General features: G+C 47.1%; 1 protein-coding gene across 1 annotated transcript in view; it reads left to right on the forward strand.

The window, feature by feature from the left end:
* Nucleotides 1-22,110, forward strand: part of COL13A1 (collagen type XIII alpha 1 chain) — a 99,107-nt gene that overhangs the window by 63,014 nt on the left and 13,983 nt on the right. Inside the window, exons 18-37 of the mRNA XM_019474922.1 lie at nt 548-580; nt 1,423-1,449; nt 2,094-2,156; nt 4,219-4,272; nt 5,369-5,455; nt 6,163-6,216; nt 6,424-6,468; nt 7,120-7,188; nt 7,753-7,776; nt 9,362-9,415; nt 9,941-9,985; nt 10,333-10,485; nt 11,296-11,394; nt 12,034-12,087; nt 12,908-12,949; nt 14,073-14,099; nt 15,946-16,026; nt 18,579-18,614; nt 21,171-21,224; nt 21,515-21,568. Of these exons, the coding sequence (XP_019330467.1) occupies nt 548-580; nt 1,423-1,449; nt 2,094-2,156; nt 4,219-4,272; nt 5,369-5,455; nt 6,163-6,216; nt 6,424-6,468; nt 7,120-7,188; nt 7,753-7,776; nt 9,362-9,415; nt 9,941-9,985; nt 10,333-10,485; nt 11,296-11,394; nt 12,034-12,087; nt 12,908-12,949; nt 14,073-14,099; nt 15,946-16,026; nt 18,579-18,614; nt 21,171-21,224; nt 21,515-21,568 (1,155 nt within the window). The remainder of the gene's footprint in view (nt 1-547; nt 581-1,422; nt 1,450-2,093; nt 2,157-4,218; nt 4,273-5,368; nt 5,456-6,162; nt 6,217-6,423; nt 6,469-7,119; nt 7,189-7,752; nt 7,777-9,361; nt 9,416-9,940; nt 9,986-10,332; nt 10,486-11,295; nt 11,395-12,033; nt 12,088-12,907; nt 12,950-14,072; nt 14,100-15,945; nt 16,027-18,578; nt 18,615-21,170; nt 21,225-21,514; nt 21,569-22,110) is intronic.

Consider the following 22,110-nt stretch of genomic DNA (forward strand, 5'->3'; position numbering starts at 1 on the left):
AGGTTGCTGGCTTCAGAGCTCTCCTGAAAACATTTTACTGCAGGGTTTGTCTTCTGTGATAAAAACAGAATGAGGGGAAATAGCAAGACCAAGGCTCTGGGGTACGAGCTGGTCCTTCTCGGGGTGCTTGAGCTGATGTATCTGGGATCAAGTGCTGACCTGGGTGTTTGGTCCTCAGTCTGTCTTTGCATTCCTCAGGTATTTGACACTGTTCTGCTTGTTGGCATTTGATTCACTTGCAGGACTAAAACCGGGGTAGGGGTGTGTGTGTGTGTGTGTAAATCTGGTTGTCTTGACTGGGTTGTGCTCATGATGTGTGCCTTTGGAGAAGCTTTCTGGAAAGCAGAGCCACTGTCATAGGTGAATGACCTGCACAGGGAAGGAGGATGCGTGCTGTGTGGTGTTACAGCATTACTTCTGAGTTTTGGAAAGGAAAAGATGTGGATTTTGCCTTTTTAGTTCCACCTGGCTGATACTGTTTTGTTTTTAAAAGTTTGTGTCCGATTCATTTCAAACAAGGTGTTCCTGTCTTTCCTCTCTCTGCCAGGGCGCTCCTGGGATGGCCACCGCAGGGATGAAGGTCAGTTTTTCACTACACTGCAATGGCTTAAGTAGGGCACGTTTAAGAGCAAGGGCTGGAGTTAGGAGAGCACAAGGCACGGGAAAATGGTCGGACAGCTCCCACTAAAGGGGAATATCAGAACTGCTATTGCTTTTGGCAGAGATATTAGACCCGTCTCCAGCAGCACCCCTGCTTCTCTGCACCTCTCTGGGCAGAGAGGTTGGTGAACTCGTGATACTCCATAGCAGTGTGGGGATGGCAACAGAGCAAAGGGCCAGGTGCAGATTTAGGGGGCTAGAAGTTACCCCGGGGATCCAAGATGCATAATGAGACAATGACCTGTTGTCCTGATTCCCTCCAGCTGCTGGGGAAAAAAAGACAGAAATAAAGAAGTTATCTCCAGGGCTGGTGGGGAGGGTTTTCCTCCTTGGTGCCACATTGATCCCGTATCAACACAGCCTCCCCCCTACCCCAGCTGCAACTTCAGCCTTGCTCTGCTCCTGTGCGCACAGAGCTAGGAGTAGGCAAATTCCTTAATGCCAGCAGGAGTCTTGTCTTACTATGCTCTCTTGTATCTGGTAAACCTTCTCCTGAAATACTGCAAGGTGGTTCCTCAGTTTCATAAAAGCCTCTTGTCTGAGGCTTGCTGGTTTCTTACAGCAGCCTAGGAGCTAGCTAATGAGGTTAAAACAAGCTCCAGGAACAAATAATAATATGCATTTAAAGGATCCTCATGCCCTTATTTACAAGCCCAAGGCCTCCATAGATGAATGGTCTTTCCTCCACTCTGATAGCTGTAGAAGGTTTTGTACTCTCTTCTCCTGGTTTTTCACTTTATTTTCCTGTCTCTTCCTCACCAGGGCGAGCCTGGGACTCCAGGAGAAAAGGTACTCTCAGAAGGCTTTGCTCTAAGCCTGCACTTCTGGTTTGTTTGTGTATTTTATTTTTTTTCCCCTCCCAGAGCAGCCGAGGGAGCTGAGGAATGGCTCTGTACTTCCCAGTGCCCAAATCGAGGCCCTAATGGCACCTGCCAGTGTAAGCAAAATGGTAGTAGCATACAGTGATGCCAAGCGAGAGAGGGACCATACTGCAAACAGATTCCCAGCCTCCTGCTCATGTCTGTGTTGATGGGAATAATCTCCAACTGCTTTCCTCCTTTTCTCCCTACTCCACAAAATATGCACAGCACACTTTGATTAGCAAGTATGTTCCCTCTCCCTGTTCCCTTTCCCGTTCTGCCTCCCAGTACTTCTGTGTCCACCAGAAGTCTTCCCATGTTACTGCAGGGGGTTGTTCTGTCATGCACCGTATGAACTGCCCTGCACAGTCTCCCCTGTCTCAGTGTAGCGTGACCTGGTTTGAGTTCCTGTGGTGGGCATGGTACAAAAATACCCCATCGCTCTCCGTCACTAAGCAGCCAGCTTGGTTTCTGAACAGCTGGCTCCTCTTGTTTGAGGTTCACTGGGTTATGTTACAGTATGCAACAGCCATGTAACAGACACGTTCTCTGTCTCTTTTCTTCCCCACGAAGGGAGATCCTGGAGTCCCAGGGAGGATGGGCCCCCCAGGTTTGCCAGGGAAGAGGGGGCAGCGGGTAGGACACTGTGTGTTTGGGCTTGGTGTCCTGGCAGTGCTGTGCTGTGTTCCCTGCGAGCAGGAGCTGGCGGGAGCCTGCTTTGCATTGCATTGTCTTGCTTGCGGGGAACTATGTGTCCTTTTCTGGCTCTTGCCCCCTTTGGTGAAGTGTGTTTGCGTGTTCCTGCTTGCAGGAGGTGGGGGGCCAGTGGCAGGCAGGGCAGCGTGAGATGCCTGGGATGTCATCTTGTCCTGGGAACGACTAAGGACAGTGCTGCATCTTTTGACTCCAGAAATAACACCCTAAACAGGGATTCAGTAATCTGACCTCCTTCCTCAAGAAATCTGCTTCTTTACATCATCTTTCAGGCAGCACAGGATGTTTTCAGTAGCCCTTACGGGCATGTGTACTGAAAACTAGTCCTTGAATGAAAAGTAGGATACCAAAGCTGAGCAAGGCAGAATCAGGGATTCACAGAGGCCTGGGACAGGATTAGAGATGATATTCTTACAAAAACCCCAAAGGCCAAACCTTTTCTTTGGGCATGAAGTCCTGCAAATGTTTTCCTTCTTTCCAGGGAGAGAAGCACTAATTTACAGCAGCAATGTGCATGCTGTGGCAGGGGAGGAAAGCTGGTTGGGGGCCTTACAGGTGGCTGGAGGCCAAATTACCTTAGAGAAAGGGGTCACTGCACTCTAGAACTGCCTAAAAAAAAAAAGATTGCTGCTTGTTAATTATTTTCCATGGAGCCACTAGTGCATGTCTGTTCCTGGAGCACTGATGCAAGTCCCCTCTGCATGTCAGATGTGTGCCCTTGAGCTCTGACAAGACTGGTGTGTGACACCAGCCTCTGCAGGCAACGGTGTGGCACTAAGAGGAACTCTGCTAGCCTTGCTGATCTGGTGGGCTGCTGTTGTGGAGAGAGCTAGGCACCTCCTGGGGGAAAGAGGTTTTGAATTGCTGTTTGTAATCTGTACAAGTTGTTAAGGTGTGAGGTGTGAAGACTGCAGGTAAGAACACACCTTTTTCTGATGATGCATTTGAAACATCTCTTCATGGTAACAGAAACCTCTGATATCAGTCTTTGTCCTGGCAAAATGCAAACGCCTGAACAGGACACTGTGGCTGGAATCCATGGGTTTAGCAGCTGGATAGAACTTAACTTCAACATACAGACCACTAATTGAGCCCCAATATTCAAAAGATGACCCAGATGTCATGGTGAACTAAGCAAAGTCATTTCACCAAGTGAATGCTGGGTGCTGGATACCCTCCATTGCTCACTGCCCTTTGGCATCCTCCATACTCCATGGTGCCTCCCGCAGCTCAGCCTGCAGGCCTTGCTCTCTAGGCACTGTATCAGGGGTTTTACACCATCCTCTTCTGTCTTTGCCATTTTTGCCACTCCTGTTTTCACTGCTTTTCACCACCACTGCATGTCACAGAGCTTGGCTGCTAACTAACTGAGGCACTGCACTGTTGAGTTTTTTTTTAAGAACATGGTGAGACTGGGATTTGAAGTTAGGGAACAGGAAATGGCCCTTGGGAGAGGTGTGGGAGTGTTGGTTGTGAGATCTTTGCCAAAGCAAAGCAGTGTAATTCACAGTGTAATGAGGAGGTGTGAAAACCGGGATGGACTCAAGCAGTAGACAATTTCTGTGAAAAGAGCTGAACTCTATCAGGGCACAGAGAAAGTCCTGCACTCCAAATAAAATTTGCCCTGGGCAGCAACAACTTCTCTGGATGTGTGGAATGGGGAGAGCTCGTGCTTAAGGGCTGACAGGGAAAAGGGTTTAGCAGACCAGAGTGATGAGGAAGATGCACAGGGGGTTCCTGGATGCCTTTCCCACTCACCTTCCTTTGGAGAGAAATGGTAATGATGTGCAGAGATAGTCAAAGGGACAGGAGAAAACATTCACTGGCCTGGGCAGGTGCTGCTGGAGGATGCCTTGTCTGTGCCTAAAATAAAATCCCTTGGGGAAGGGAAAGAGGGTTTGATGAGGAGCAGCTCATCCTTTGGCTGATCCTCCAGGACAGAGAGCCTGCAGAGTCAGTCCGACCATGTATGTTTTACCAACAGGGTGAGAAGGGACGAGCTGGTGACCCTGGGCTTCCTGGACTCCCTGGCACGAAGGTCTGTATCTTCTCTGATTTTTCTGGGGGGGCCACTCTCATCCCCTTTTCTTCCTCCCTCCTGTGCCAGCTGTGCGCTTAGGTCACTGTTGCAGCATACAGCAGCACGTTCTGCAGAGCTCAGCTGGATGTCGCATAAGAAACCCCAGGCAGGGATGTGACAGGGTCACAAAAAGGATGCCTTTTTGTGAGGAATTGCGTGCCTTCATGCAGTGAGGGGGAGGCTGTGGTCCTGGGAAAGTGACGAGGGAATCGTGTTCCAGTAGCCCCCCTTTAAAAGCATGACCTCAGATGTAACATGGCATTTCAGCTTCCCTTCTGCTCTAAGATCCACGTGTGAGGAGGAGATGAGTTTTTTGGGAGCTGCACTGCTGTGCTTTGGGTTGGAAGAGTAGCCTTGTGCTCAGAGAGACCAAGGGCATGTCAGCTAAAGCTAAGCTCTGAAGCTGTGGCTTTTTCCTTGTGCTCTGAGATGTGGATAGAAATCATACCTTTCAAGTCAGTCTTTCACAAGGTGCTTTTCCTTTGGGAAAGGGGACAGTGCACTGAACGACAGTGGCCATCTCAGGAAAGGATGAGGGTGTAATGGCAACTCGGTGCAAACAAAGCTTTCCTGTTACTGCCTTTGTATCTGCTCTGGGCAAAGGATGTGGTCTGCAGGCTGACTATCTGGCTGATGACCACAGCTCCAGAGGGAGACATACCAAAAAAAGCATCGTCAGGTGGTTTTATCAGCTCAATTTCAACAGTAGAAGAAAACAGTTGTGTTCCAACTAGAGGCTGGGGGATGAGGTCTGTCCACAGGCAGCTTTATATGGCCCTGGGGAATAAGGGCTGAGCAGCAGCACTGCAGCCAAAGGTATGATGATAGCTGTGACTGCTGGCAGGGCTCTAGGTGGAGCCCCCAGGCAGAACTATATTGGCCTGGTTCCTGGGCAGCTGGTGGCTCTGGAGCAGTGATGTTTCTGGGCTATCAGGAGGCCAGCTGATGGACCTTGTATTGGGCCCTGTCTCTCTAAGCCAACAGTTTGGCAAAAGAAATTACAGAGATGGAGAGGCTGAACTGTGACACGTGGCTTGTTCTTCCTTGCAAACAGGGAGAGAAAGGAAACGCTGAGAATGCCCTGGAGGGAGGTAAAGGAGAACCTGGCCCTCCAGGTCTGCCTGGGCCCCCTGGACCAAAGGTGAGTATCTTTTCCTCCAGTGAGTTGTGTGGTGTGAGGGATTGTGCCCAGCACAAAGTGTGTAGGAAGGGGCAAAGGTTGCATTCATCTGTGCCCTCTGATTACCTGCTGAAGGGATATGGGGTTCTGCAGGGTGTTTTAGTTTTGTTGTTTTAAATGCTGAAGGTGAGAGAATTTGTAAACTGTTTCTGGGAGGAAAATACCCTCCTTGTGCTCAAATAACTCCCCTCTAGGCTCTGTGAGAAACCAGTCGCTCAGAATCAATGACAGCTTCTAGTTCCTGTGGTACCTGAGGCAGGGTGGACACAGGGAGGCAGGACGGAGGCCCTCCAAGTCTCCTCTCCCCTTCCTCTTCTACCTTCTCAAGGAGCAGCAGCAGTAAAATCCTGCCACTTGGTGAAGGACACCAAGAACACTTAAATCTGAGGTCCTGTCTCATATGTACTTGGAACAGCCCTCCTCTGCACTTACTTTGGGTCTGAACTGGGTGCTTTTCTTCATGCTGAATACTCCCTCTGCACTGGGTAGAAGAGAAGGGCAGCTTGTGTGAAGTCACGGCAGGAGATTTGGGTTACCTGAGGAGATGCGGGCATGGCAGGGGCACTTGGCTGGTGCAGTTCTTCCTCCTGGAAATGCAAAGCCAGCAGTGGAGTCACACCCCCTCCATGCAATACAAACCCATCCCTTTCCCTTTCTCGTTCTCTCAGGGAGAAGCTGGTGATGTTGGCCGGCCTGGTGCTGCAGGGTCACGGGGAGAAAAGGTACAGAGTGCTTCTGCACAACCCAGCTCCAGGTTCAATAGCTGCAAACTTGTTCCTACATGTACAAAACTTACCTGAAAAGGAGCATTTTAAAACTGAGCTGTCTAGTCCCAGACTGTTTCAGAGGACTAGCAGAGAACAACAATTTCTGGAGTTCAAGCAAGTGAAGGGATAGACTTTGCTAACAGCATGTTCTTCTTGTTACAGGGGGAACCTGGTTCACCGGGAGACCAGGGACCCATGGGCCCAAGGGTAGGTGTCCCTTCACTAACACTTGAAAAGTTTTGGCCCTTCAAAGGGGTCTAAGGATAGTGGGACCACACTGACAGTCTAGATTGGGCCTCTGCTTTCTTGACAGATGTTTTCACCATCACTAAAAGTGCTTATAGCTGGGCAATGGCTAAGTTTGAGACAGGCCATTCCTCCACTCCATACCCTCATCAGAAGACACCCCCACCTTAGGGGGAAAAAAGTCTTCTGAGCCACCTCAGAGTGAATGTTTGGCTCGATTGTAGGAGGAGGTGGGTCTGGACACCCCAGTCTGAAGTCAGGCCCTTGGCATATTGGCAAAGGGCAGCAGGAGGGTGTTTGGTGCATGCCCAAGTCTGACAATCAGTCAAACAACCCAGTTCCTGCATTCTGGCCTCAACTTCACCACTTATCAGACCTGCCAGCTTTGATGGTCATGGCGTGGTGATCTGGGCTTGTCTGGCTACACTTTGGTAGTGTTTCCTCTATAAAATGTGTTTTCAAGAGCTTTGCTCAATAAGTGAAAAACTGGAGGCTCATGAAACAGGCCCCTCTGGGACCCCTTTTTCAGGGTGAACCACTGAGTACTCAGCTCTGAGTACCTCATGAGAAGGGCGATCCTCAGGCCCTGGCTAAAGATCTGGTATTTTGCAGGGCCCCAAAGGAGAGCCTGGGAAGGATGAAATGATGGACTATGATGGTAACATCAGTGAAGCTCTCCAGGTGAGCAACTGCCCTCCTGTCCCATGAGGTGACTGCTAGGTGCTTTACTGTTTCCCAGGGGATGCAGAAAGCCGGGAACAATGTAGATCTGCTTCCTCGGCAGTAGCAGCGAAGGGAAGCACTTGGTTGTTCCATAGTCCCCTTCATCCCACGGCTCACTGCATATAGTGTTTTGGTAAATACGTGTGCACCTTGTTTAGTCGATATATTAATGCTGGTGTGGACATAGAGGTCATGTGAATCCCCTCGAGAGTGGGCCGTGGCTTGGGGTAGATAGTGAATAAAAGGACTGCAAAGCTTCCTCAGAAGTGTGCGCTGATGGTGTGCAGTGAGTGAGCAGCTGTGCCCAGCTCTGGGTTAGCCTGGGTTCTACTTGGAAAAAGGAGAAATCATAGAATAACAGCTCCATGGGACTCCGAGCTGGGTTTTTTGCTTTTGTTCATTTTGTAGGCCCCTTGCTCATTTGGGCCAGTGTTACATTAGTGGAGAACAAACCACCCCCAGAAAAAAGCTTAGTTTTCAAACGGCTGTTTTCCTTTTTGACTTTTTTTCACTTTTTTCTAGGAAATACGAACTTTGGCCTTGATGGTGAGTTCCTAGCTTTGCTGTGTGGTTTTAAGCAAGTAGCCATATGTTCATCCTAAGGAGACAGCCCAACTATTTAGGTGCAGCTAAAACATTTGCCCTTTGCTGCTGGGAGCTAAAGTTGGGGCAGTTGACAGCTGAAGGAAGAGCTCATCTTGCCTTCTGATCTTGGCACTTGAATTATAATCAGGCCCTTTATTTCTCTGCTTTAAGAGGTAATACATGCTGCTCAGAACAGGGACTGCTCAGAAGGGGCAGAGAAGAGCAAAGGGGGGCTGACCAAAGCAGAGAAAAAGGAGGCCTTGGGTGCCTTGCAAGAAAGTTTATACTGACAGTCTGTGGTGGACACTTCTGTGATGGGAGGGGAGGACATATTTTCACCATTGGTAAGTATAACTTGACATAACAGTCCTGTACAAAACCAATCATTTAAAACAGCAGTGACTATGAGCCCTTTGAAGACAAAGGCAAAGTGGTTATTTTGAGCCAAAATAAGGGAAAAAGTGTCCCTGTATTTTGCTTCTCAGGACAAGAAACCTGGTTAGGAAAAAAGATGGATTTTTAAAATGCAGTATGACAGGGCAGCACAAAATGGGTGTAGGTAGCATCATAGCATCACTCGCTAGGCCAAACTGCTCCCTACGTCTCCTTAAAGTGGTAACTGCCAAAAGTGATCAGGAAATTTGCTCAAAATTCTAGTGCCATTTAGCTCTGCTTAAGCTGTGCTTGGGATCTAAGTAGTACAGTGTTTCCTATGATGTCTATTCTAAAAATATACTTTTGTAGATAGGAAGGGAAAACCTTATTAAGCTCACCTCAGTTTCAGGAGCAGATGGCTGTGGTAATTTTCATTTTCTTCCATGAAAATGTAAAGAAATACATTTTCTTTATAAATAGTGAGGGCCCCTCACTACAAGAAAGACATTGAGGTGCTAGAGTGTGTCCAAAGAAGGGCAACGAAGCTGGTGAAGGGTCTAGAGCACAAGTCCTATGAGGAGCAGCTGAGGGACTGGGACTGTTTAGTCTGGAGAAAAAAAGGCTGAGGGGAGACCTTATCGTGCTCTACAACTACCTGAAAGGAGGTTGTAGCGAGGTGGGTGTCGGTCTCTTCTCCCAACTAACTAGCAATAGGATGAGAGGAAACGGCCTCAAGTTGCGCCAGGGGAGGTTTAGATTGGATATTAGGAAAAATTTCTTCACCGAAAGGGTTGTCAAGCATTGGAACAGGCTGCCCAGGGGGGGGGTTGAGTCACCATCCCTGGAGGGATTTAAAAGACATGTAGATGAGGTGCTTAGGGACATGGTTTAGTGGTGGACTTGGCAGTGTTAGGTTAACGGTTGGACTCAATGATCTTAAAGGCCTTTTCCAACTTAAACGATTCTAAGATTCTATCTACAACTCACTTTGGACTGGTGTGCTGCTCTCTCAGGACTCTCCATTGCTCAGCTTCCCAAGCAAATACAGTTTTAGGAGTCCCTGGGAAAATTCCCCTGCGATTTCCCCTTAAACTTGGAAGAGCTATTTGGTTTCAAAACATGAAAATAAAGGCCCTGTTGATAATCTGAAAATGATTTTTTCTTTATCTAGGGACCTCCAGGACTTCCAGGTGTGGCTGGACCTCCAGGGCCACCAGGACAGAAGGTATTTGCTTAGCTCAGCACTTGCAGAGCTAAGGGAAACACAGGAGTGGTCCAGGCTGAATTCCGCCCCACAACCCTCCCCAGTGCTCCTATTCTCCCTTACCAGCACTATCAGACTGTCCTGCTGGCCTCTACCACTCCTCCTCATGCACGATATCCTGAAAATCTTTTCCCACAATGATAATGCCTTATCTGAAAAATGAAGGATCCTTTCTACTTGTCCTCCCCTTCAGGAAGCATCTTATGGGAACTGATCTCTGTGTGGTGATTGTGTTGGTTGGGGACTATGTTATAGCACTGGGGCCGTGACCGTCAGTCAGGATAAACAAGGCTGGTGAAATTCTTAGGCAGTCACACAATGTATTGTTTCAACAGGGGTTTCCATGGGTTTTTTTTCTGTGACTACTAGTTACCAGAGTCCCTGCAGACTATTTCTGTAATGCCTACCCTTCATCATCACAATGCCACACAGAAGGAGTCAGAATAGCTGCTTTCAAACTGCCAACGTAACAATTTTGTGTTTCAGGGTGAAATTGGCTTGCCAGGTCCTCCAGGCCATGATGGAGAAAAGGTAAGACACGGTGCCTCTGTGGATTGCTCTTTCCTTCAGTGGTCTTATCTGGAGTTAGTATGTTCCACCTCTGTCACTGACATTGCACAGTTGCTTTTCCCACAGGGGAAAAAAGTATTTTGCTTCACAAAAATGAGCATTAATGGTTTATCAAAGTTCTAACTTACAAGGAGCAGCTGGGATGGCATGGCAAATCTACTTTGTGCTGCCCATGGCTCCTCAAATGGCATTACTGTAAGTGAGAGGATGAGCAGTGAAAGAGGCTCCAGGCCAGGGAGTCGCTCTGCAGGAGTAACCTTACTCTTATCTGTAAATGTTTCACTTTGTGTTGTGTGGATTTCTTTTAGGGACCACGCGGCAAGCCTGGAGAAATGGGCCCCCCTGGCCCTCATGGACTGCCAGGAAAGGATGGACCACCTGGAATAAAGGGAGAGCCAGGCCATATCGGGGTTACAGGAGAAAAGGGCGATAAAGGAGAGCCAGGACAAGCCGGCTCACCAGTGAGTAAATTGAAGCCTCTCAGAGCACTGCTGGCTATCCAGGTTATGGGGCAAGGCCCTGGGACTTCTTGGATATCTCGGAGGCCCTCAGAGGTGGGTGCTGGAGGCACCTCATCGCTGTTGTATGAAGTGTACCAATACAGAAGCAAGGTCTTGGCTCCCTGGCAGATGTGTTGTCCATCTTGCTGGAGTGGCTGTCCCCAGCTGCCTGCCCTGCTGTCTGGGCACTGTGTCACTTCCTCAGCTTGCTACCTGCCATATTGCTTAAACTGGCATATTGCTTAAACTGAAAGGCCACTGTAAGCAAGCAGGCCTGACTGTGAGCAAGGCAGCTGAGGTACCCGTTACATCCCTGCCACTAACTGGGGCAGAGTGCCCAGTCTCCCAGCTTCAGTCTGCCACAACTTCTGTGTCCCTAGCACTAGTCAAGAGGGTTTTGTGCAACAAGCTTCTGCCTCTCTACAAGATTACTAGGATAAAACTCTTGCTGTCACAACAGCTAGCTGTTGGGGAGTGATTTCTAGCACGGACTCCAGCAAACTGCATAACCGTGAGCAGAACTTGGAGGCAGGAAAGCAGTCCCTCATCCCTGCTCTGGGGACTGGCACATCCACAATGACAGGAGGATGTTCAGGCATTTGCATGTCCAGTTTCAATGACGGCTGCATTTCCCTGGGCATCTGATGGTTGTCTGGGGTTTCCAGTGTGTTCTTGAGATGACCAGAACCAGTCTTAGCTCTTGCAATGATGTTTCTTATGTCTGCCTGAATTAGTCTTGCAAAAAATCCACAAATCTTTCTTGATCCATAGGGTCTTGATGGCCCCACTGGAGAGAAAGGTGAACGAGGTGACCAAGGGATGCCAGGACCATCAGGATTGCCGGGTCCCATTGGACTTCCAGGACTGACAGTAAGAGTGAAAAAGACAGGCTGCTCTTTCCTGCTTGGCAAAGAGAAAACAATGTAGAGCAACACACAAGAGTTCTTTCCCCAAAGCGCCGAGTATCTCGGGAGCTTCAGACCCCTACCTCTTAGAGTTAGGTGTTTGGGTGTCACCAAATGTCCATCAGGTCAGGTCTCCAGCAGCAGGCACGGGGCCAGTTGGGCATCTGCTCCTGTTGCCATCTGGAGGTTCTGGCTCTGGCAGCTGCCTGCAGGGCCTGCGTAGCTAAGTCAACCGAGACGCCTAGTTTGCTGGCAGCACGGCACTGTTGCCAACCCTCCTGCTGTGCTCCCTCCCTTAGAGGCTGTAGTGCAGCAGAGAGGTGTCAGGCCACTGTTAGGGGAAAGGCAAGCAAAGTCCTGTGGCACTCCCCTTGCACAGCCATGAGATACCACTCCTGGAGGCCTCCCTCTTTGTAGGGTGTCTCCTCTGGAAGCAGAGATGCAGGAGAGCCTCAGGTGAGCTGTTTGTGAAATACACGGTATGTTCCTATTCCTCCTTTGGGGAACAGCTGCTTCTCAACATACGGGTCGTTCACAGATGGCTCCTGAAGGAGCGAGACTCCAGAGCGCAGCTGGTGGTGACAGGGTCTGTTGTTGTGTGCAGGGAGAGAAGGGCGAGCCTGGGGAGCATGGAGACAAAGGAAATCCGGGAGAATCGGTAGGTCACCTTTCTCACTTTCCTTCTGCAATCTCAGCAGTAGGGGAGGGATGATTTGGCAGCAGTGCTGCTGATGAAAACCAACACATCTCACCCTCTTATGACACACATCCTTCATTGAGGATAGCAAGCCTCATCTTGTGGGACTGAATTGCCAGCCACCTCTAGCTCCTGATGCCCTGCTTTTGCTTTACACAAGAACAATCTAGCTCACGACAAACAATCAATATTGAACACCTAGGGAAGAATAGAAGATCGTGTAAAGCATAACAAATATTTTCTTCAGCATTTGCGGTAAAGGGATTTTCTGAACAATACCTGCATGTATCTACATATACATATTTTGCAATAGATTTTGGCTCCATGAATTTGTCTATCCTCCCCTCAAAGCTCACTCCTCGCTTTTGTAGCGCCCTGCAGCAAGCAGTCCCACAGGCTATCAATACTTTTCTGCGTGTGTTGAGCCAGCCACCTTCTTTCCTATCTTTGAAACAGCTGCTAGCTGTTGACCTTGTGCCTCCTTGCAGGAACAGTGGTAGAGTAGTGGGAGTGGACCTTTTTCTGAAAAAAAAATCACTGCTCTCCTTCCTCCTAAATCTCTGCAATTGCTGCATAACCCTCCCCAGAGTCCTGTTGCTGCTTCTCAGCCTCTCTGTCCTGGATTGCTGCCACTTCCTAATGCAGTCCTTAGGGGAAGTCCAGGTTTCCAAGCCCAGCAGAGCTCAGCTGCACCCTGTGCCCTGCCTTCCCTCTGAGCAGTTCCCCTTCACCTCTGAGGGCAGCAGATTATGACAGTGACTTCTCTTGCATTGCTTTCTAGATATCTGGCCCCCCTGGACCCCAAGGCCCACCAGGACCTCCAGTAAGTTTTGAGTGATTCACCTGAGGAGCAAGGCACTGGGAATGAAGATAGAATGGGAAATGGCTGGGGAGGATTCTGGGCAGAGAAAACAGCCAGAAACACTGCAGCGTTGAAACAGGAACAGGCTTAGTATCACTTCCATGGCCTCAAGTTGCGCCAGGGGGAGGTTTAGATTGGACATGAAAAATTTCTTTCCTGAAAGAGTGGTGAAACATTGGAACAGGCTGCCCAGGGAAGTGGTTGAGTCACCATCCCTGGAGGTATTTAAAAGACGTGTAGATGAGGCGCTTAGGGACATGGTTTAGTGGGCATGGTGGTGTTGGGTTGACAGTTGGACTCGATGATCTTAGAGGTCTTTTCCAACCTTAATGATTCTATGATTCTATGATTCCAGAACCATCCCCCAGGGTAGGTCAGAGCTACGATGGGCTGGGTAGGTAAAGAGAGAAGGTTATGTTAGTCTGAGATGAAAGGGAAGATGGTAGCAAGAGGGGATGGATGGGATTAAAGGGATTAACTGCAAAAATGGTCTTAGTAGCAAGCCTGGCCCACTGCCAGGTTGTTCGTGGTGAGAGCCTCCTCATTACCAGATGAGAACAGTACATGAAGTGCCCTTTACACGAATAAAGAGGCCTCTGGGCTAAGCATTTGTGCCCTCAGTGTGTCAGAAAGCGAAAGCTCTATGCTGCATTGACAGTTGACTCGATGATCTTAGAGGTCTTTTCCAACCTTAATGATTCTATGATTCCAGAACCATCCCCCAGGGTAGGTCAGAGCTACGATGGGCTGGGTAGGTAAAGAGAGAAGGTTATGTTAGTCTGAGATGAAAGGGAAGATGGTAGCAAGAGGGGATGGATGGGATTAAAGGGATTAACTGCAAAAATGGTCTTAGTAGCAAGCCTGGCCCACTGCCAGGTTGTTCGTGGTGAGAGCCTCCTCATTACCAGATGAGAACAGTACATGAAGTGCCCTTTACACGAATAAAGAGGCCTCTGGGCTAAGCATTTGTGCCCTCAGTGTGTCAGAAAGCGAAAGCTCTATGCTGCACTCTGAACTGGGATACCTGGATTTTAAAGCACATCCTTAAACGTTACTCATATTTCGTCTCTCATCCCAAATACAGGGTCTTCAGGGCCTCCCAGGACCGAAGGTAAGGCTGCAAAACTTTACATCCTGAAATTCTACTAGACTGTCCCAGGTGCAAGAATTTTTCTGAACAACCTTCTAGCTTGCAAACATTATTTACTGTCTTGGTAAGAGGACAAATACTTCTGAATATTTTCTTGAAGGAAATGGATTAGCAGCTCTCATTTTAGGACCCAGAAAACTGGTCATTTTCTCCAGTTTTCACCCAGAGAAGTGGGAAGCCACTGGCCCTTGGAAATCTTCCCATGAGAATGTAGTTGAAATCTTTGTCTGCAGGGTGAAGGTCTGTACAGCGGGATGGACAGCCTGTCATACAATCCTAAGTGACTGAGCTCTAGCTTAAAATTAGCCAGGTTCTATACCCTGTAAATTCTGCTGTAAAGCCACTCAAGAACTTCACTGTTCTTGGTGATGAGAAGCTTTCTAATCTCCATCTAAATGTGTTTATGCTCAGCCTGCACCATTGGTTTGCCTGCCATAAAACAGTACCTAGATGAAAACATATCTGAGTGGAAATGTTCAAGGAGAGCTGTGTTTTTCCTCTGACATTCTTCGCAAAGATTGGAAAATGTGGAAAGTGTCTTAATTCTTCTGGTTATGCTTAGTATTTGGTTACCAGTGCTATTTGGATGTTAAAGGGGAATAGTATATTTATCCTGATTCATCTTTTCTCCAGGTGTTGATTACAGATACAGTTATCTGTCTTGCTTGTCTCTAACTCACTAGCCACTGCTATCACGTGTCTGGGAAACTTCCATAAGGTGCAGTTGTATTTGGAATATGTGCCAGACAAATGCAGGTGAAAGTCTCGCACAGCACAGACCGCATTATAGACAGCGGAAGTACTGCACCAGTTTCTTCTTGAACAGAGGATCCATGTAGGCTTAATTAGCAGGTGCATTGAGATGTCCTGAGTGTGGAAGTTTTTGTTCCATCTGTGCAATTTGCAGTAAGTCTTTTTGTAATGAGGCTTTCAGTAGTGGCGAGGAAGAGCCTTGAGCATTTTATACCCTTTGCAGACATGTCAGAAGTAAGTAACTCTTCCAGGTATGTGCTCGAGCCAAATAGTGTTGTAGGGCAGTGACACATGGCTGTATGGAAACTAGAATGCTGGTAGAGTGAGCCAGCAATGTGCTGTCCTAGAATTGTAGAAGAGTACGGCAAGCAGGCTTACTGTTTCTGTGCAAACTTGGTTCTTCTGACACTTCTGTTTCAAAATGCAACCAAGATAGTGTTTTAAAATGCCTTATGAACAGGTGTGGTGGGAAAAAAGCTTTGGGTTGCATTTTGTATTTATGAAAAAGGAGTATTTTGTTTAATACTGCTTTATAGTTTATAATACAGAATTTAAAAAATACCATTGGAAAAGGAATGATGACACTTTTTCCCAAATTTTGAAATCGATGCCTTTGCATTTACAAAAGTCTTTCCAAAAATATTTCAGTATGACTTTTTTTCGAAGCTTATAGACACCTGTCATTCACTTCCAATGAATCCACATCTTAAAATGTTAAACCATCCTGTCAGATAACTTCTGGTTACTTATATTTAACTGACACTCCCTGCAATAGCAGGGAGAGCAACACAGAAGTGAGCTCAGTTCCCCTTTGACCATCTTTACCCACTGGGCCTGAATCTCCTCTTACCTGCCATTGACTTAAAACAGGTGCTCACACAAAGGTCATTTGACCGATACTGATTTTCTTCAGATTGGGCTGAGAAACAGGCTAAAGCATTGCTCCACTGCCTCTTGTATTCTCTCTGCCGCTTCGGCGCTCTCTGAAGGGAGGAATGTTTGTTATATAAGTGGTGTTACGGTGGGTTTATTTTCTGCTCCGTCCTTCCTTTAGGGGGAAGCAGGGATTGATGGAATGAAAGGAGAGAAGGGTGCCCAGGGTGAAAAAGGAGACAGAGGGCCACTGGGATTACCTGTAAGTATCCAGGAAGCAAGCAGCGCTTTATGAGCCAAACTTATATCAGCTGTAAAAAGATCCCTCAATAGGAGATGCACGCAGGGATTTGATACGTAAAGTCAAAGAAAGAGATGATCTATAAATAACTGTGCCTTTGCTTTTTAAACTTAAAGCCTCAATTTCTGTACAGAACCTTCACCTTTTAGATCTGTTAAATAGATCAGTGATCACTTTAATTCTTCCTGCTTCTGGCAGGATTGGGAAAAACAAGCAGTAGCTTTCCTGTGAGTTCTTTGCACTTCAGGACAATGGGGCAAAACCAGAAACAGAAGTCAAAAGGATGTGGAAAAGGAAACACCTTCCCAGCAGTTTGTCACCTGGGCCAGGCTTAGTACAAAAGCTTGGTGGTTCTAAATGCATCCAGCTTCTTCACTAGACAATACTTTCTTATCACTTCTGCAATGGAATCAATGCCTTCCCTGATGAGGTAGAAGCCTGCTATGTTCCCTGCTGTATGTGAACTCAGTCACACTAGACTACTGTTAGTGCACTGCTTAGCTTAGCAAGGAGGAATTTTGGCAGAATTATGAAAAAGCTACTGGAGCTTTAGAAGCTTTAGAACCTGAAGACTTTGTGAAGCTCTTAGGTCATATCTGTTAAAAGCCTCTTCACCCACTGTCTGAGACTCAGCTGACAGCTGATAATGAATTAGTGGTAACTGAGTCCCACCCAGTTGCTCTGCCAGCCCCCAAGTTCTCTCCTCATAGAAAGCGCTTGCTGAACTTACTGCCTGGAAACAAGCACTGCAAAGCGCATCTTGTGTACTGTGTGACTTTGTCAGCCTGTGTTCGATCACCCAGATCCCTTGTCCCTGACTTTGGCTGAAATGTGTGTGTCTTTGTCTGTAAAATGTTTTCCTCTTTTAGTTGTGCTATATAGCAGTTACCTTCCAGGGCCTTGATGCATCTCGTCTAACTCTAGGCACTCAAGTGAGCTCATCATGAGTGTATTCACTGTGGCTCCGTGCAGAGCCAGTGGTGAGAAAGCGATGCTTTCGGAAGGCTCAAATGCAAAGGATTGTGCCTCAGTGAAGCAGCGAGAAGTAAAAACCCAGTCCCCATTTTGCCCTGAGAAATGCAAATGGAAGCTTTCTGTGTAAGTGGTTATTCCCTCAAGTCTGTGTGGTATCAGGACAGGGGAAGGAGGTCCCTGTGACAGTCTGAGCAGAAGATGCCCCAGCAATTAGCCTGACAAGCTCATCAGTGTGGCAGGGAATGTGCTAGCTGGTTCTCCTACAGCAGTGAGCCCAATGAGAAACCAGGGTCCCTTGGCTTCTCGCATAACTCTTCCTGAGCTGTGGAGGGGGGGAAGACTGGCTCAGAAGTGTCCTCTTAGAAATGTTTTGTGTTTGGATCAACAATAGCAGCTGGCCAACTAGGAAGCACAGTTACTGAGCTGTTAATAAGACCAGAGAGATATTGTGGACCTTGTATCCCTCCTCAGAGCTACCTAACTCTCTTCATAAGCTTTTCCATGCCTGATCCAGTGTGTTTTCAGCCTGTCAAACTAAATGCAGTTGTATTAATAAGTGCCAAACAGGTATTGAAATATTTCAAAGACAGACTGTAAAATCCCACAGCTGTATCTGCTGCCTTTTCATGTGTGACTTAGGGCTTGACATCATGCCAGAATTTTCAGCACATTTCAGCACTGATTGTCTGCAGTAGCCTTGGGCTTCTCTGTATGGCCAATAAGCTGAGGAATTTGTCATACTCAAGTGGAGGAAAACTCAGTATTTAGTTCTTATAGTCTACCTAAGCTTTCTCTCCTGGCCACTGTCAGAAACAAGACACTGGGCTAGATGGGCCTTGGGCAGAACCACTGCTCGGTCTTATGGATGAGGAAATTCAGGGCAAGAGCCAAGCAGACAGAAAAGTTCCACTTAATCTCAATCTGGTGTAAGTCTGCTCTGGTGACATAGGAAGATGAGCCACCTGTTTTATAAACCTCCAAACAACTGGCTCCTCACCTCTTCCTCTGGCCAAGAGATGTAGAGTAGAGCAAGCCTGCAGCTGACTAAGTGTGCACCTACAGGACCTGGGTTTGTTGGTAGGAACTTGAACTGCTGATGGCTCTGCACTGCTTGCAAATGCCTCTGTGACCACAGGCCTTTGAGCCCCTGAGCCTTGTGTCTCATCTGTGTTGCCCAGCCTGCCACTAGGGCAATGCAGGTTTCAACTTCACTGTCACATTGGCCTTTTCATCACCTGTCACAGAGCAGCTTCTTCCTCAGAGGTTTTCTTAGTGGCACTAAGAGAGGGAAATTTGCATTCTTAAGGGGATCCGAAAGTTGCAGGTCAACATTATATGTATTCAGTGTTTCTATGTTTTTGTTGGTTTGCTTGTAAGTACCATCACCTGTCCTTGAGATCTTAATTTTTGTTTATTGCAAGCATATGTTTGTCTCAAGTCACTGCTTCACTCATCTCTCCCCTCCCCTCTCCTTTCCCCCTCACCCTCCTCCCCTCTCCTCTTGCCTTGTTTTTGTTAACCCTCCCCCGTCTGTTCAGGGTGCTTCAGGTTTAGACGGCAGGCCTGGACCACCGGTGAGTTCCATTTCTCCATTACCCTACATTCCTCCTCCCCAGTATCGTGATTTGTCTCGTCTCTTCCACCAGAGTCTTGTTTACACCAGGAATAACCTTCTTTTCTCCAAAGCAGGCTTGGGAGGGGGGGGTAACTTAGACTGAGAAGTGATGTCACATACTTGTCTTTTTTGATACTTTGAGTCAGACTGGATCCTGGGACCACAGCCTATCTGTTCCACTTTGTCTCAATAACAAGATGAATGAAACCTCTGCATGGTTCTATGATGCTCTGTTCTCCTGTCCTCTTTATCGGGAGGGGTCTCCATCCTGTTGTTCTCCATGGTAGCCTTGCTTGCTGCCTTTTCACAACAGTAGCTCTTCAGTTTTGTCTTAGGCATAATAATGCCAGTGTGTTTTGTCCTGTGAGCGAAAAGCTTTGTGCGTTGTTTTCACACACAGCACTTAAGGCTACATTGCCATGGGTTGCGGGTATGCTTACAGGTATCTCTCCATAGCCTGGTAAGCATCTCGCCACGAGGAGAAGTTGCATCTAAAAGACCTTCTGCAAGCAGGACTAGCCCTTCACCTCTCAGCAGCAGAATGCCATGTGACTTCAGCAACTCCAAATGTGCTTTCCTTCTGTCCCGGATACCTGGGGGTGGGGGGCAGTGGTGTCTGTTCCAGTCTAATATATACATCTGAGAGTGTATATCTAATATATACATCTAATAGTGGAGCAGGAAGATGCAAGATTCCCACCTCTTGTTGCTAACTCAGTGTGAGATGTGAAGGAAATAAAATCCTTGTGCCTAAGCTTCTCAGTCTGTCAAATTCAGAATGAGACAAGTAATGCTAACCTGGTTCTGCAAACGATTCTGCTATTCTTGGGTAACAGCTGTTAAATAAGGGCCAAATATTTTTAATCTCTCTTGGGAAATCATGCATCACCCATGTACAATCTATTTGGCTATTTAAAAAGGAAAAGCAATTTCTCCTCAGTGTAACTGGAAATAATTCAGCTGCTGTACAACTTCTGAACACAATCTGAATGGCAGCTTATACACTCACTTGTTTTGGGAAATTGTAGATTTAATTTTATAAATGTACAGGTGTGATCTCAATGTATTTCATGGCACTAAATGATCTTAAAATGATGCATATGTGCAGGCAATTAAGATTTCCATGATGTGAACTCCTGTGCATGGATCTAAGGAAAGTCTGATTTTCCTCACTTCCTTCATAGCGTTGAAGTTGTGTGCTGCATGGACTACCTCTCCACTTATGTTCTGCAGATCTTAAACTTGCCTGAAAAGCTCTCCTGATCCGTATGAGTCATCCTACTCAACTCGGAGGGGTTACTTTAGTGACTAAGGATTGCAAGCTCACATTAAAAAGTGCAAGACCCTTCTTCTAAGGCTGTTAGAAAAAGACTTCCCTGTTCCAGAAACCTCCTCCTTTGTTCTTCCCACAAAACAGGTAATGGGCCTCAAAAGTATCCCTTTATCGAGGCTCCATGAAAGAATTGTAGATCAATGCCTGTATGGTTAGCAAAGTTCCTGCCAATCTAAAGGTATGTGATGTAGGGTTAGGAAGGTAAACGCCTATCTATACTATGTAGGTGGGTGTACTACACACTACGGATTTGAAGGCTATACTTTATCTAGACTGCAGAATGTGGTCTAGGAGAGTCGTAAGAGACCCTCCAACAGGGAATACTCCACAACAAGTTCAAGGAGTCTATACAGGGTTGAAAGTGCCTGAAGCTTTTTCTTAGCCAGAAGGACTATTGCCGAACTGCTGTATTGTCCACATTAAAGATAAGCTTTGATTGGGTTGATTTCCCAAAGCCCAAGCAAGTCTCAGCAACACTGGGAAGTAGGTTTGGTATGCTAGTTGGGAGATGGCCCCTGTGTCAAAGGGTTAGCAAAAAGACTGGGTTTTCCTGTTAGCATGATTGAGAGCCTGGTGGAGTGACATAAATGGCAAAAAGGGAACAGAGGGACTGGGACTGAATGATACCCCTCTTAGTTTGCATCTGTGTATATATGCATCTGCATTCATCTCTGCAGCATGTGTCTTTCAGCTTGCATGACTGGCTGCCTGCCACCAAGTAACAAAGCTCTTTCATTTTTTGCTCAACTGACTCCAGGGGGAAAAAAAGAAAATAAGGAAATAAAGAAAAAGAAAATTGCTTATCATATATCTAAATGGCCTTTATTCTGCTACAGCTTTCAGCCTTGTCTGATACAAACTAGAGAGAAAAAATCCTGGAACTGGTAGAAATGCCTGCTGCAACAATTGTCAAGAGATAGCTTCAAAATTAAAAATAAGGCTTTGTAAAATGGTGCTCGTGTGATCTAATGTAGCAGTTCCCATGTTCTTCAAATTGCCTATAACAACTACTTCAAATCCATCGCCACCAACACTGAAAGCTGTAGTGGTGCTAGATGCCTTCCACCACCAGACTGTCCTTCCCAGCTGTGCTTTTTTCCAAAGGAGCAGCAGTGTCTCCTGGTTTTAATGAGGCCCCCAGAATAAAAACATCCTGATGTGTTTTCCTTCCTACAACTACAGGGTACTCCAGGACCAATTGGGGTTTCGGGACCAGCAGGACCAAAAGGAGAAAGGGTGAGTTTGCTTCAGAACTGACCAATGCTCTGTAACTTCTTTGAAGATACCACAGCTCCCTGGGATAGAGAAGCTTTAGGTTTTTATAGAGCTGGAACTGCTGTCTCCTTGTGCATATAAGACCCTCAGCTGGGCCTCTTTGATTTTTCAGTATCTCATCCTTGGGGTTTTTAGGTGCTTTGAAACGCATCCTTTACTTTTCTTCTATAGTGCTGCCGTAGCCGCTGCTGTGCTGCCTATTTGTACTGAATAGGAACGTAACAATTTCTACTCTTTCGTCTCCATTTCAGGGCAGTAAAGGAGATCCTGGAGTTGTAGGACCAATGGGGCCGGCAGGACTTCCTGTAAGTATGGGAGTACTAGGGATTTGTTATCTACAGTGCCTGGTTCCTTGCTGTGGTTGATAGCTTAAGACGCTGCTGTAATATAGCATTTGCAATTTCAGCTAGGTTAGGTGTCAAAGAAGCAAAGTTACAAGCTTATGTACAATATGGGAGCAACAGAAAGAGCTCAGTAGCTTCAGAGCAATGATTCAGAATGAGGTGGATGAAGCTGAAGGGAAACTGTTAATTCACCTGGGTCCTCAAACTACCAAAAGGAACTGCGTGGGACTCCCAGGATATGTATCTTGTTCCAAAACGCTGCTTTTGAGCGCATCCGCTCCATTTGCCTTTCCCTAGCTTGGGTATCTGCCTTCCACCTGTCTGAGAAGGCCCTGTTGTCATTGCAGTGACAAAAGCTGCCTTCCGTGAGGTTACTTCCACTGTTTGGGATTACTTTTTGTGAAATGGGGCCAGTGTTGGAACTCTAGTTTTATGTAATCATGGACCTGCTTCGTTGTTTAACACAAAAAAGGAAGTTTGCTGCTTTTTTCAGGGACTGCATT

Source organism: Aptenodytes forsteri, unplaced genomic scaffold, assembly GCF_000699145.1.
Source record: "Aptenodytes forsteri isolate BGI_AS27 unplaced genomic scaffold, ASM69914v1 Scaffold349, whole genome shotgun sequence".
Lineage (NCBI taxonomy): Eukaryota > Metazoa > Chordata > Aves > Sphenisciformes > Spheniscidae > Aptenodytes > Aptenodytes forsteri.